The sequence below is a fragment of the Scyliorhinus torazame genome, chromosome 15, assembly GCF_047496885.1.
Source record: "Scyliorhinus torazame isolate Kashiwa2021f chromosome 15, sScyTor2.1, whole genome shotgun sequence".
NCBI lineage: Eukaryota > Metazoa > Chordata > Chondrichthyes > Carcharhiniformes > Scyliorhinidae > Scyliorhinus > Scyliorhinus torazame.
The window spans coordinates 57633744-57649785 of NC_092721.1; the positions used below are offsets into that span (position 1 = coordinate 57633744).

General features: G+C 45.4%; 1 protein-coding gene across 1 annotated transcript in view; it reads right to left on the reverse strand.

Moving 5' to 3' along the window:
• The window catches only part of LOC140391604 (uncharacterized), a 114241-nt gene that overhangs the window by 75624 nt on the left and 22575 nt on the right, over nucleotides 1-16042 (reverse strand). The window contains exon 2 of the mRNA XM_072476262.1: nucleotides 10507-10809. Coding sequence (XP_072332363.1) covers nucleotides 10507-10809 — 303 coding nt within the window. The remainder of the gene's footprint in view (nucleotides 1-10506; nucleotides 10810-16042) is intronic.

Here is a 16042-nt window from a genome sequence, read left to right on the forward strand (position 1 = left end):
CTTGAGTCTACTCCTGTATCCTCTGTCCACCTCCAGGGAATCCCTTGATTCCAGCTGCTTGTACCTGAGCCATGCCTCTTTTTTCCTGGCCAAAACCTCAATATGTTTTGTCATCCAGGGTTCCCTACCCCAGCCAGCCTGGCCCTTCACCCTGACAGGAACATATAGACCCTGAACTCTAGTTATTACACTTTTAAAGGTCTTCCACTTGCCGGAGTTGTCTTTTCCCTCAAACAAGCTACTCCAATCAACCCTTGCAAGCTCCTGTCTAATTCCATCAAAATTTGCCTTGTCCCAATTTAGAACGTGCACCTGTGGACCAGTTTTGTCCCTTTTCATAACTATTTTAAAATTAATAGAACTATGATCACTGGTCCAAAAGTGATCCCCCACCGTCACCGCAGTCACTGCCCTGCCCTATTTCCCAAGAGTAGGTCATGTTTTGCCCTTTCCCAAGTAGGACCCTCCACATACTGCCTGAGGAAGCTTACATGAATACACTTAACAAATTCCACCCCGTCTAATCCCTTAACACCATGGCTTCCTAGTCTGTGTTAGGAATATTAAGATCCTCTACTATGACAACCCTGTCACTCCTGCAAGTCTCCCCAATCTCCCTGCATATTTGTTCTTCTAATTCCTGTTGATTATTTGAGGGTCTGTAGTACAACCCCAATAAGGTCACCATCCCCTTCTTATTTCTTAGCTCCACCCACAAAGCCTCACTGGATGATCCCTTGGTTATTTCATCTCTGACTAGTGCTGTGATGCTCCCCTTAATCAAAAATGCAACTTCCCCTCCACTCTTTCCTCCAACTCTGTCTCACCTAAAGCCTGGAACATCAAGCTGCCAGTCCTGTCCCTTCCTTAGCCATGTTTCAGTTATGGCTATAATAGCCCAGTCCTACATACTGAGTTCATCAGTCTTACCTGTCAGCCCTCTTGCATTGAAATAGATGCAATTTAATCCAACAGGTTTTCCTGCTCCGTGCCATGTTCCTGCCTTTCATGTCTATTCAGTTTGCCGTTGCTGGATACTGCATCTCCTTTCAACCCCTCATTTGCTTCCCTACTGTTGAGGATCCCACTCCCCTGCAAATCTAGTTTAAAACCTCCCTTGTAGCACGAGCTAAACTGCCCCCCAGGATATTGATCCCCCTCCAGAGCAGATGCAACCCGTCCCCTCTTAAACAGGTCACATCTGCCCCAGAAAAGATCCCAGTGATCGAAGAATCTGAATCCCTGCCCCCTGCACCAATTCTAAAGCCACATATTCATCTGCCATATTCTCCTGTTCTCACCCTCAGTCGCACCCTCAGGGTTCCGGGAAAAAAAGTTTGAAAAGCACTGTTCTGGAAGGCAGCGGCATGTGTTTTGAAGCTGCTACCTAAGGAACCTGGGTGAGTTCCTACAGTATAGATGGTACACACTGCTGCCATTGGACGTCGGTGGTGGAGGGAGTGAATGTTTGTAGAAGGTATACCAATAAAGGAGGCTGCTGTGTCCTGGATGGTGCTGAGTTTCTTCAGTGTTGTTGGAGCTGCACTCATCCAGGGAAGTAGAGAGTATTCCATTACACTCCTGACATGTTCTGGTAGCCACAGTATTTCTATGTATAGTCTAGTTCAGTTCCTGCTCAATGGTAACCCCCAGGATGTTTATATTGGAAGATTCAGCGATGGTAATGTCACTGAATGTCATGGGGTGATGGTTAGATCCTCGCTTGTTGGCGATAATCCATCTTGACAAATATATGAATAGGATGGGAATATCATAGAATAGAATTTACAGTGCAGAAGGAGGCCATTCGGCCCATCGAGTCTGCACCGGCTCTTCGAAAGAGCACCCCACCCAAGGTCAACACCTCCACCCTATCCCCATAACCCAGTAACCCCACCCAACACTAAGGGCAATTTTGGACACTAAGGGCAATTTATCATGGCCAATCCACCTAACCTGCACATCTTTGGACTGTGGGAGGAAACCGGAGCACCCGGAGGAAACCCACACACACACGGGGAGGATGTGCAGTCTCCGCACAGACAGTGACCCAAGCCGGAATCGAACCTGGGACCCTGGAGCTGTGAAGGAATTGTGCTATCCACAATGCTACCGTGCTGCCCAATAGAGGGATACGGACCCCGGAAGTGTACAAGATTTTTATTTAGACGAGCAGCATGGTCGGTGCAGGCTTGGAGAGCCGAAGGGCCTGTTCCTGTGCTGTACTTTTCTTTGTTCTGTGTTCGATAATCATTAACTGCCACTTGTGTGGTGCAAACGTTAGTCGCCATTTGTCAGCCCAAAGTTGGATGTTGTCCAGGTCTTGTTGAATTTCGACATGAACTGCTTCAGCATCTGAGTTGCAACAGGTGCTGAACATTGCAGTCATCAGCAAACACCTTTAATTCTGATGGAACGAAGGTCATTGATGAAATGGCTGAAGATGTGGAACGCCTGCAGTGATGGCCTGGAGCTGAGGTTTTTGACCTCCAACCACCATCTTCCTTTGTGCTAGGTGTGACATCAACCAATGGAGGATTTTTTCTCCTGATTCCCATTGACCCCAGTTTTGCTAGGGCTCCTTCATGCTATATTCAATCAAATACTGCCTTGATGTCAAGGTTAATCACTCTCACCTCATCGCTGACGTTCATCGCTTTTGTCCATGTTTGAAGTAAGGCTGTAATGAGGTCAGGAGCTGAGTAACTCTGGCGGAACCAAAACTGAGTATCAGTGAGCAGGTTATTGTTGAGTAAGTGATGCATGATAGCACTGTTAATGACCCCTTCCATCACCTTACTGATGATTGAGAGTAGACTGATAGGGTGCCAATTGACCAGGTTGGGTTTTTCCTATTTCTTGTGTACAGGACATATCTGGGCAATTTTCCACATTATCAGGTATCTGTCAGTGTTATAGCTGTACTGGAACAGATTGGTGCGTCAAGGTCTGGAGAATAACTCTTCAATACTTTTGCTGGAATTCTGTCAAGGCCCATAGCGTTTGCTATATCCAGTGACTTCAGTCATTTCTTGATATCATGTGGAGTCAATTGCATTGGATGATGGAGACCACTGGAGTAGGCCGAAATGGATCATCCACTTGGCACTTCTGGCTGAAGATTATTGCGAATACTTCAGCCTTACCTTTTGTGCTGGGTTCCTCCATCACTAAGGATGGGGACATTTGTGGAGTCTCCTCCCACAATGAGTTGTTTAATTGTTCACCACCATACATGGCTGGATATGACAGGACTGCAGAGCTTAGATCTAGGCCAATGAACATAGAACATGGAACATACAGTGCAGGAGGCGGCCATTCGGCCCATTGAGTCTGGACCGATCCACTTAAGCCCTCACTTCCACCCTATCCCCGTAACCCAATAACTCGTCCTCACCGTTTTGGTCACTAAGGACAATTTATCATGGCCAATCCACCTAAACTGCACGTCTTTGGACTGTGGGAGGAAACCCTGCGCAGACTCCGCACAGACAGTGTCCCAGCGGGGAATCAAACCTTGGAACCTGGTGCTGTGAAGCCATAGTGCTATACAAGTGTGCTACCATGCTGCCCAAATGGTTGTGGAATTGCTTAGCTCTGTCTATCTGTGGAAGGGAAATTAATGAGTTGCCAACTTAGAAGCATTCTGGGAAATGCTTGACTATAGTTCAACACTGCTTTTGAATGAAAATAAATAGGTCAGGTAACATAAACAAAATACTGCTTAATATTTTGGTCTCGGCCTTATTATGAAAACACATTGTCCTCCGAAAGATAACAAAGTGTGTACTCGAGTTGTTTTTAGCCAAGGGCAAGAACATATGTACTACGTATTTCATCTTACGGACTTTCCACGGTCTATTTAATATAAACATGGCTGTTTACTTCAAGCTGTTATTTCAGACTATAAAAATATGCTTTCTTCAATCGAATCTCAGAGTGCGGTGCCCTGGCATTGCAGCTGGAACACTCTCTCTCCGCAAATATATTTGTGTAAATATATTTCCTTAAATCGAACCTCGAGGTATTTGTCTTTATTATAATTTCGACAACAAATTGGCGTAGTCGTTGTAGTTTCCCTAATTTAACGGGACGTGAACCCCGAAAGGACTCTCTAAATAGGACTCTCTCAGCTGAAAGCGCGACCATAGCGCGACCCTAGCTGAAAGGGGGGGGCGGCGCTTGGCAGCCTTAATTACTGGCCAGTGACTCATGCTAGGATGAGTTATCTTAATTAATAAATTAACGATAGCTGCATGAGAAGAAAAAAGGTGCCTCAGAGACTAAATTTTTTTTTTTATGACTTTGAGGTTCGTGAAAGGATAAACTCTGGTGTGCGCTCTCTGTAGTATTTGTAAATGATTTCCACGGTCGTTGTTATTGTTATATATATGTGCTAAAGTATTTTGCAGGAGGAACGATGAACAATAAACTCGACGCCCCCTCACAGGTCGTCCCGAAGCCTCGGTAAAGACATCCGGAGCGAGAAAGAAAGTGAACTCCTTGAAGAAGACAGATAAGGGAGTCAAAATGAGTAAGAAAATGAAAAGAAACAATCGTAAAGCAACGGAATGAGGTAGGAAAACCGATATGTCCCCCATAGGAATCTAATGAAGCTGACACCCTCGCAAAAAAAAAACTGGGGAGTAAATGGAAAAAGAAAATTAAGGTAAAAGCGTAACAGATGGGTTCCTGTAGAAAAAGGGAATTCAGATTTGTCTGTAGCTGTGAGATAAGGCTAACGGTTAACTATGATATTTGTGAGCTGTGAGAATCTGTGTGTTTTGTTTAACCAATTAATTTTAGTGAAAGTATGAAGTTGGGTTGTATTTTTGTCATCTGTCATTGTGAGTCTGAGATTATAACTTAAGTGATTTGTGTTGAAATTTCTCTAATGCACTGAAACATTGGAAATTAAAATCAGTTTAAAAGAAAGAAAATGCTTTTACGAATAAAAGTAATTGAATATGAATAAGTTTTTAGATTACGTGAAAAGACGTAAATGGCATCATTCCAAGTTCTCCGACCCCTTAGGTTCTGCAGGAAACATTAATCATTTCAGCAGAAAGTTGACCTTTTCTGAATTGACAAAGAAAAATATACGTCTCTAAGAATAGCTAATGCCTATAAAATCAATCATTGGAAATTGACTTAAATGTGTGGTATTTGTGGGCAGCACAATGGCGCAGTGGTTAGCAGTGCTGCCTCACGGCGCCGAGGTGCCAGGTTCAATCCCGTCTCTGAGTCACTGTCCGTGTGGAGTTTGCACATTCTCCCCGTGTTTGCGTGGGTTTCGCTCCCACAACCTAAATATGTGCAGGGTAGGTGGATTGGCCACGCTAAATTGCCCCTTAATTGGATAAAATGAATTGGGTACACTAAATATATTTTTTTAAAATGTGTGGTATTTATAGCCACCTCCCAGGGGATGTTTTGCTGCTTCTAAAATACTCTTATGGTGCATCTTGGCCAGCTTTGAACAATGGGATTGCAGTCCCACTTGTCATAAATGGGGGCTGGGTTCCCAATAATGATAATCGTTTGAATGAAGGAAATGAGTCCCACGAACACTGGTTAGCAAATAGAGGGAAATAGGCTATCATGCAAGGGGCCAAGAAGCATTTAACCTCCAGGAAGGATGTACTGCACCTCGCGACACCTGACCTTATTATGCAGACAGACACTCTGCAAATTTGGAGTGGTAATACATTGCATTGATAGTGGAATGTTTATAGAACTGTCTCAAATACGAGCTCACCAGCTGCAAAGTTTAATAACTTCTGAGCCTGCGCCCGATCGCTCTGTGTCTGGGTTGTATGCTGGCAGCTAAACGTTAACCCTTACAGTACCACTATTTTTAAAAAAAAGTTTTAAAACTGCAGGAAGTCTTACAAAAGGTTAAAGACCCTTGGGCACAACTATTAAAACACCTGATAGAGTCCTGCCGAGAGAATACCCATTGCACGGCTTGGTATGCTCATGAGGATGAGCACACATACAATTTACAAGCGCAATGTCACTTAGGAAAGCAGTCATCATTGCATATCACTCCTTTTTCTTTTTCGGTGTTGTGGGATTAGGAATGTTGGTACAGTTGACCCATAGTCAGAGGACCTGTTTAGTATGGGTTTAACTTCAGAACCCCATTTAACATTGGCCGTAAGACATCCCGCTAAGGCAAAGCAAATAGGAGAAGTGATCAAAGAGGCCAAAGGAAAAAGGTAATTCATGGGATTTATATTGAAATGGACGGACATAATTGCCTAATAGAATTTTACGGCAAACAGGAGGGCAAAGTGACCTGGAAAGAGGAGCAATGGCCCACTACATTTGAAAGACAACAACCTCCCCGAGAGAGCCATCATTTACTCCCTTCAATACTGGCCCAGGTACTGGCACATCTATGGGCCCAACATAAAAATCATGTTGGAAAAGTACATTCTGCCCCAGCGCAGAGGGTGCAGTTACAGAAGAACGTTGCCTGCCCTGCTTAAAACTATACTGGTTGGCACCAGAAGCAGAAAAAGGGATAGAGGGGGGTGATCAATGCACTATTACAGCAAGGGGTGCTGAAACGAACACACAGCCCCTGTAACACCCCTGTACTCCCCATTCCAAAGGTAGGAAGACCCAACGAGTGGTGGTTTGGACAAGATCTTAGAGCCATCAATAAAATTGTTATCACTATTGCTCCATTGGTGGATTGCTCCATTTCACGAACCTCAAAGTCATTTTGTCTTCTATACCACCAACGGATACTTTCTCAGCCTTTTTCTCCATACCATTGCACCCGGAAAGTCAATATCTATACTTTACATATCGGAATCAACAGTATTAAAAAAGACTTGGACGAGTGCAAGCTGTCTGCAGGTTCAACATTCCCTCAATGGACCCCCCCGCAAGTGCTGCTAACAACCCGAACATAGAACATGGAACATAGAACATTACAGCGCAGTACAGGCCCTTCGGCCCTCGATGTTGTGCCGACCTATGAACCCAATCTAAAGCCCATCTACATCCATATGTATGTCCAATGACCATTTAAATGCCCTTAATGTTGGCGAGTCCACTACTGTTGCAGGCAGGGCATTCCACACCCTTACTACTCTCTGAGTGAAGAACCTACCTCTGACATCTGCCCTATATCTCCCCTCAATTTACAGCTATGTCCCTTCGTGCTAGCCATCACTATCTGAGGAAAAAGGCTCTCACTGTCCACCCTATCTCATCCTCTGATCATCTTTAACAGCCGTTAAAGTAAAATAAAAGCCAGGTGGGATCCACGCAACTCGTGTAAACTACATCATACGGAACTTTGAGAGTACTCACGAAACGCTGACCTGAAGAGAATGACGGTGCTACTGTTCTTATGTATTATCATATTAATCCAACATCATGTAGAGGGTAAACTGCATACTAACAACTTAATGTACATGTCTCACTCATACGCAGAGAGGGTAAATAAATTCAGTTGTTGGGTTTGTACACAAATTCCCGGATGCTTGGGGGAGGGCTTCCCTCTGCGACCTATCCCATTCACCAGTAAAGAGATAGCAGAATGGGCTCGAAGACAAAATAGTACAGGACATGGCGAAGATACACAGAATATGTTAGATTGGAGATTAGCTGGATACAATATGAATAGGATTGAGGAATGGTGGGGGCCAAGGTTTATTGGAACACGTTAAACGCTCTGGTTGATCCTTCCCAATTATACTGGAGTCCCCAAAGGAAGTACATGCTTTAAGAATCATCAAACATATGGGACCCAGTCAGTAGGCACGAGTCAGTGTGATCAGACCTTGAATTGGCAACCTCCTATGTTCCACCTTACAGCCAAAGGATTATTCATCTTTGATTAGTCAGGAGTTGAAAATCAAATGAGTGGAGGCTCTTGGGAAGGGGATTGATTAGACTAATGATGACTGACAGTAGAAGAAACCTGATGGCATATAACGGCACATATGTTATCTGTGGCTATAAAGCATATCCTTGGTTACCAGAAAATTGGGATGGCTCCTGCTATTTGGGATAAGTAGTCCCTTATGTGCATCACTTTCAGCAATTACAGGACCATCCACCATCACAGGACAACACAAAGTACTATGACATGGGCACAAATGCTGGGAATAATGATACCACCATTAAGAATAGCCACTAATGCATACATACTATGCGAACTATGAGACATCCTTGAGCAGGCAGCTAATGACGCTGCAGAAGCTGTTAACTAGATAGCAACTGAGATGGTTGCTATGAGAGCGGTTGCCCTGCAGTACAGAATGGCTCTTGATTTCTTGTTCACTGAAAAGGGAGGTACATGTGCTCTGATTGGAAGTGACTGTTGCACATACATCCCTGATAACTCAGAGAAAATTGATAATCTGGTGGATCACATTCATAGAGAGGTGACAAGATTACATGAAAATGAGGGATGGGACTTTGGCTTTGGGTGGTAGGATCGTTAGGACAGAGGATTGTGTTCTGAATTATAATCGCCATTGTAATCTTGATTGTCGTATGGTTACTGTTTTAATGTTGCACAAGATATTTTTATTGTACTAACACGGGAGAACAGTCCTAGCCGCCTTGCCTCCTTGCTACCAGGCTCATAACACGCAGGGAACTGTCATATGTCCGTTCCCCTTACATTATAACCCACCCTTCTCTACGGAGGACACGATAATTTACTAAAAGGTTTTGATCAAAAGATCAACAAGGAGGCAATTGTGGAAGGGAAATTAATGAGTTGCCAATTTAGAAGCATGCTGGGAAATGCTTGACTATAGTTCAACACTGCTTTTGAACGAAAATAAGTAGGTCAGGTAATATGAACAAAATACTGCTTAATATTTTGGTTTCGGCCTTATTATGAAAACACATTGTCCTCTGAAAGATAACAAAATGTGTACTCGAGTTGTTTTTAGCCAAGGGCAAGAACATCTTACATACTTTCCAAGATCTATTTAATATAAACATGGCTGTTTACTTCAAGCTGTTATTTCAGACTATAAAGATATGCTTCCTTCAATCGAATCTCAGAGTGCAGTGCACTGGCTATGCAGCTGGAACACTCTCTCTCCGCAAATATATTTGTGTAAATAAATTTCCTTAAATCGAACCTCGAGGAATTTGTCTTTATTATAATTTTCACGACACTATCACTTGCTTCTTATGCTGTATGGCACACATATAGTCCTGTATTGTAGCTTCACCAGGTTGACACCTCATTTTTAGGCATGCTTGGTGTTGCTCCAGGCGTGCCCTCCTGCACTGTTCATTAGACATGGGTTGATCCCCTGACTTGATGGTAATGATTAAGTAGGGGTAATGATAAAGTAGGGGATAGGCCGGGCCATGAGGTTTGGTGTTGAGTACAGATCTGCTGCTGCTGATGACCCACAGCACTTCATGGATGCCAAGTCTTGAGTCATTAGATCTGTTTGAAAGTCTAATCAATTTAGCATCATTGTGGTGCCACACAACGATGAAGGGTACAGAATTCTTAGACTGCAGAAGGAGGCCATTTGACCCATTGGGCCTGCACTGTCCCACTGAAAGAGCACCCCAAGCAGGCCCACTCTCCCACCCTCTCCTTGTAACTCCATAACCCTGTCTATCCTGCACCTTTTTGGGCACTAAGGAGCAATTTAGCATGGCCAATCAACCTAACCTGGATTTTGGGAGGAAACCAGAGTACCTGGAGGAAACTCACACAGACAAAGGGAGAAAGTGCAAACTCCACACAGACAGTCACCCAAGGCTGGAATTGAACCTTGGTTCCTGACTAACAACTGTGCCACCGTGCCATCCATATTTTCAATGTGAAGACGGGACTTTGTTTCCACAAGGACTGTGAGGTGGTCATTCCAACTGATACTGTCTGGACAGATGCATCTGCAGCATGCAAGTTGGGAAGGATGCGGTCAAGTATGTTTTTCCTTCCTGTTGGTTCCGTCACCACCTGCCGCAGTCCCAGTCGAACAGCTTTGTCCTTCCAGTCTCGGCCAGCTCTCTCTGTGGTGGCACTATCGAGTCTCTCTTGGCGATAGGCATTGAAGTTCCCTACCCAGAGTGCATTCTGCACCCTTACCTCCCTTAGTGCTTCCTTCACGTGGTGTTCAATATTGAGGAATGCTGATTCATTAGTTGAAGGGGGATGGTACCTGGTAACCAGCAGGAGGTTTCCTTGCCCATGTTTGACCTGAAGGACATAAGTGAATCAGATGGGCTTTTATGACAATCGACATTGGTTTCATGGTCATCATTAGACTTTTAACTCCAGATGTTTTATTGAGTTTAAATTCCACTATCTGCCATGGTGGGATTCCATCCCAGGCCCCGAGAGCATTACCTGGATGGTAATGCTCTGGATTACTAGCCCAGCAACAATGATGTTAGACTCAGTGGGCCTGTCTTGTTTCAGGAAATTGTGTAAAAAACATTTGAGAGTCTTATCTTCACAATGGCAAGGAGTAGTGAAATGTATTATTGCAGTTAACTTACTCAGAATCGTCAACTTTACTCGAGTTCCTTGAGCTGCGCAGGAGTTTGTAAACACACAAATGATTTGCTTCTCAGCACTCAATTGCATCGTCCAGGCTCTGTTGGTTAATGATGCATTGATGTGTTTCGAACAGTTGATGTTTTCTGAAGAGCTGTTCTTTGAGATTACAGCAAGGAAATGTGTTGTTTCATTGTGTTCCACCTGCCATGCATGCCATGAGATTGCTGCTTTTTCAGTTAATTCACAATGTGAGCCTGTACCCTTTCTGTGTCCAGGTGGATACTCCTTATGTGTCTGTTTTCCTGCAGAAATAACTTAATATTAATACCAAATATCTCAAAGTAGTATAAGTATAATAAATAGATTGTATGAATTTCTGGCTTATAATATTGCATCTTCAACAATGACACAAGTTCTTTATCAAAATAATAATTATTTTGATCTTAATTCTGTTGTCCTGTCCTGTATTAACATCACTGTTTTGATCTTGCTGACCTACATTGATTTCAAGTCCAAAGCCTGGGCCTCATCTTTAAATCTTTCTATGGATTCAGTCCACCCTTTCTGTCATTTTCTCAGGCTTATATCCCCTCCTGGACAGACTATTCTGAACCTAGATCCTTGAACATTCCTCTCTAGTGTTGGGATGTTTAGCAACTTCAAGTCTCCTCTTTGCAACTTTCTGCCTGCACCTACTTGTATAACTCACTATGCACCATTAAGAATCTTTATAAAATTATTCCTTCAACCAAATTTTAACTCACACATCCTAATCTCACCTTTCCTGTCCAAGTGTCTATTTTTCTCCTTACGCCATTTGTGTCATGACATTTCTTTGTTTTGAAGATCTGATAGAAATTGCATTCCTCCTCCTCCTTTAGGTGCCAAGCCCTAAAGGGACATTGGTGGCCATGGGTTTTCATTGAATTGGTCCATGATTAAGCTTGGCAAAGGGCTGCAGTCATTTGTCATTGCCTTCTGCAGTATGGCTGACCAGAAAACTGTCCCACTCTCATCACCTGCCATCAGGTATATTGGAAGGATTTACAGATTGATAATCAACCTGTCTAACCACATTATGAATGCATCTTCCATGGCCATCAATCTGTGAAGTTGGACTTGAACCGAGAACTTCTGGCCCGGATTAAGGATGCTAGCGCTGCACACAAGACTGCAATATGTTGCAATATGTTGTTGTCAAGATTTCACCAGACTATTTTGGGTATGTTTGGAATGGACAGTGGGGATTGTAACATGGGAGCAGACATTTGATCAGCAGTCTGGCATTTTGACTTTCCTTCCAGATTTTACCAGTGCAACTAACCATAGAGGGCATTCTTCACAAATCAATTGGGGTACTTGAAAAGTCAGTTAACTCCAACTTTACATCGCATTTGGATCGCAATGGCGCCTACGTGGTGTAACACGTTGCTAAGAAATGCAGATGACAAGGAAGTGGCCACTAAACACTGGCTTTCTCACAAAGTCATTGGGAGAGTCAGCATGGGGTGGCAGAAAGATGTTACAGTTTTCTCCGTTTAACGAGGGCACTGCCAGATGTTGACTAAGGGAGGGGGAAGAAGATGCCAGGATTGTGGTGGCATATGGCCAGGACCACATGCGGTAGTGGTACCTCCTCCGCAGAGAGGCCTCTACTGCAGGTTTGGGAGAAGGGTAATGGGAGTGGAAGGCCGAGGAATCAGAGAAAGGATACCTGCCATGGGCCCATACACCAAGGTTGATGAGCAGGAGGAGCAACTCAAAGGGAGGGAGGTCCAGACACCAACAGGAACTCATCGCTAACCTCATGACCATCAAAAGTGTCCACCAGCAAAGGGTACAGACGTGCATGCTAATCGCTAACCCGCTAGCCGCAGGAGAGATTGTAAGGTAAAGTCATTATAATCCCAGGTGACCATCGGGAATTGAACCCACTCTGCTGGCTGGCCTCGCTCTGCATCACAAACCAGCTATCTAGCCAAGTGAGCTAAACCAGTCCTGGAGAGATTGTTCCAACCGAGGCTAAAGTTTCTCCAAAGCCCCAGATGCCAATGTCAACAAAGATTGCGGGTCTCCAGGCTGGCCGTGTCACGATTCAGGAGGAGTTGAGACTAAGGGAGTTGGTGAGCACCCAATGAAGATCTCCATGGTTCTCAACATCAATCCCAGCATCACTTTCTAAGGATCCACTGTATGCACATGTGGAATCTCCCAGTGTGCAGGTTATTGATACATCAAGGTACCTCATAAAAGATTAACTCATAGGATACAAACCCATGGTGTTGGAGGTAGGATATTGGCATGGATAAAGAACTGGCTAATCGTCAGGAAACAGCGAGTGGATAAACAGATTATTTTTTCAGGTTGACAACCTGTAACCAGTGGGGTTCCACAGGGATCAGCGCTGGGGATGTAACTGTTTACAATATATATTAATGACTTGGAGGAAGGAAGCAAATGTACTGTAGCCAAATTTGCAGATCACACAAAAATAGGTGGAAAGGCAAGTTGGGAGGAATACAAACAGTTTTGGAAAGAGATGTTGAGAGGTGAAGTAAGTGGACAAAAGTTGGCAGGTAGAGTATATTGAGGGAAAAAGTGAGGTTGTTCATTTTGGAAGGGAGAACAAAAGAATAATATTTTTTAAACGGAGAAAACTGTAACACAAAGGGACTTGGTGGGGTACTTGTGCATGAAGCACAGAAATCCAGGGAGAGGAGAGCCAGGAGTTTGAAAGTGGGAGAGGAGAGCCGGGAGTTTGAAACAGGGAGAGAGAGCCAGGACTTTCAGTTTCAAACAGGGAGAGGAGAGCCGGAAGTATGAAACATAGAGGGGAGAGCCAGCAGTTTCATTTTTAAACTGGGAGAGGAGAGCCGGGAAATTCAGTTTGAAACAGGGAGGGGAGAGTCGGAAGTTTGACGCAGGAAGAGGAGAGCCGGGAATTTCTGTTTGAAACAGGGAGAGGAGAGCCGGGTGTTTGAATCAGGGAGAGTAGAGCCGGGAGTATGAAACAAGGAGAGTAGAGCCAGGAGTTTCAAAGAGGGAGAGGAGAGCCGGGAGGTTGAAACAGGGAGAGGAGAGCTTGGAGTCTGAAACAGGGAGAGGAGAGCCAGGTGTTTCAGTTTGAAAGAGGGAGAGGAGAGCCGGGAGGTTGAAACAGGGAGATGAGAGCCAGGAGTTTGAAACAGGGAGAGGAGAGCCGGGAGTTTCAGTTTGAAACTGGGAGAGGAGAGCCGGGTGTTTGAAAGAGGGAGATGAGAGCCGCGAGTTTGACACAGGGAGAGAAGAGCCGGGAGTTTGAAACAGGGAGACGAGAGCCGGGAGTTTCAGTTTAACACAGGGAGAGGAGAGCCGGGAGTTTGAAAGAGGGAGAGGAGAGCCGGGAGTTTGAAAGAGGGAGAGGAGAGCCGGGAGTTTGAAACAGGGAGACGAGAGCCGGGAGTTTCAGTTTGACACTGGAAGAGCAGAGCCGGGAGTTTGAAACAGTGAGAAGAGAACTGGGAGATTGAAAGAGGGAGAGGAGAGCCATGAGTTTGAAACAGGGAGAGGAGCGCTGGGAGTTTGAAACAGGGAGAGGAGAGCCGGGAATATGAAACAAGAAGGGGAGAGCCTGGTGTTTGAAATAAGGAGAGGAGGGCCGGGAGTTTGAAAAAAGGAGAGGAGTGCCGGGAGTTTGAAAGAGGGAGAGGAGAGCCGCAAGCTTGACACAGGGAGAGAAGAGCCGGGAGTTTGAAACAGGGAGACGAGAGCCGGGAGTTTCAGTTTAACACAGGGAGAGGAGAGCCGGGAGTTTGAAAGAGGGAGAGGAGAGCCGGGAGTTTCAGTTTGACACAGGAAGAGGAGAGCCGGGAGTTTGAAACAGTGAGAGGAGAACTGGGAGATTGAAAGAGGGAGAGGAGAGCCATGAGTTTGAAACAGGGAGAGGAGCGCTGGGAGTTTGAAACAGGGAGAGGAGAGCCGGGAATTTGAAACAAGAAGGGGAGAGCTGGGAGATTGAAACAGAGAGTGGAGAGCCGGGAGTTTGAAACAGGGAGAGGAGAGCCGGGAGTTTGAAAGAGGGAGAGGAGAGCCGGGATTTGAAAGAGGGAGAGGAGAGCCTCAAGTTTGAAAGAGGGAGAGGAGAGCCTGGAGTTTGAAACAGGGAGAGGAGAGCCAGGAGTTTGAAACAGGGAGAGGAGAGCCGGGTGTTTGAAACAGGGATTGGAGAGCCGGGATTTGAAACAAGGAGAAGAGAGCCGGGAGTTTCAGTTTGAAACAAGGAGAAGAGAGCCGGGAGTTTTAGTTTTAAACGTGGAGAGGAGAACCGAGAGTTTGAAACAAGGAAAGGAGAGCCGGGACTTTCAGTTTTATACAGGGAGAGGAGAGATGGCAGTTTCAGTTTTAAACAGGGAGAGGCGAGACAGGAGTTTCTGTTTTAAACAGGAAGATAAGAGACAGGAGTTTCTGTTTTGAAACAGGCAGAGGAGAGCTGGGAGTTTGAAACAGGGAGACTAGAGCCGGGGTTTGAATGTGGGAGAGGAGTGCCGGGTGTTTGAAAGAGGGAGAGTAGGGCCGGGAGTTTGAAACACGGAGAGGAGAGCCGGCAGTTTGATAGAGGGAGAGGAGAGCCGGGTTTTGAAAGAGGGAGTGGAGAGCCGCGCGTTTGAAACAGGGACAGGAGAGAAGGGAGTTTGAAACAAGGAGAGGAGAGCCGGGAGTTTCAGTTTTGAAAGGGGGAGAGGACAGCCGGTGAGATTCAGTTTTAAACAGGGAGAGAAGAGACAGGTGTTTAAGTTTGAAACAGGGAGAGGAGAGCCGGGAGTTTCAGTTTTAAACAGGGAGAGGAGAGACAGGTGTTTCAGTTTTGAAAGGGGGAAAGTAGAGCCGGGAGTTTCAGTTTGAAACGGGGAGAGGAGAGCTGGGAGTTTCAGTCTGAAACAGTGAGAGGAGAGACGGAAGTTTGACACAAGGAGAGGAGAGCCGGGAGTTGGAAACAAGCAGAGGAGAGCCAGGCGTTTGAAACAGGGTGAGGAGAGACGGTAGTTTGAAACAGAGAGAGGAGAGCTGGGAGTTTGAAAGAAGGAGAGGAGAGCCGGGAGATTGAAAGAGGGAGAGGAGAGCCAGGAGATAGAAACAGGGAGGGGAGAGCCGGGAGTTTGAAACCAGGAGAGGAGAGCCAGGAGTTTGGAAGAGGGAGAGGAGAGCCGGGATTTGAAAGAGGGAGAGGAGAGCCGCGAATTTGAAAGAGGGAGAGGAGAGCCTGGAGTTTGAAACAGGGAGAGGAGAGCCGGCAGTTTGAAACAGGAAGAGGAGAGACAGTAGTTTGAAACAGGGCGAGGAGAGCCGGGATTTGAAACAAGGAGAAGGGAGATGGGTGTTTCAGTTTGAAACGGTGAGAGGAGAGCCGGGTGTTTGAAACAAGTAGAGGAGAGCCGGGAGTATGAAACAAGGAGAGTAGAGCCAGGAGTTTGAAACAGGGAGAGGAGAGCCGGAAGTTCCAGTTTGAAAGAGGGAGAGGAGAGCCGGGAGGTTGAAACAGGGAGAGGAGAACTTGGA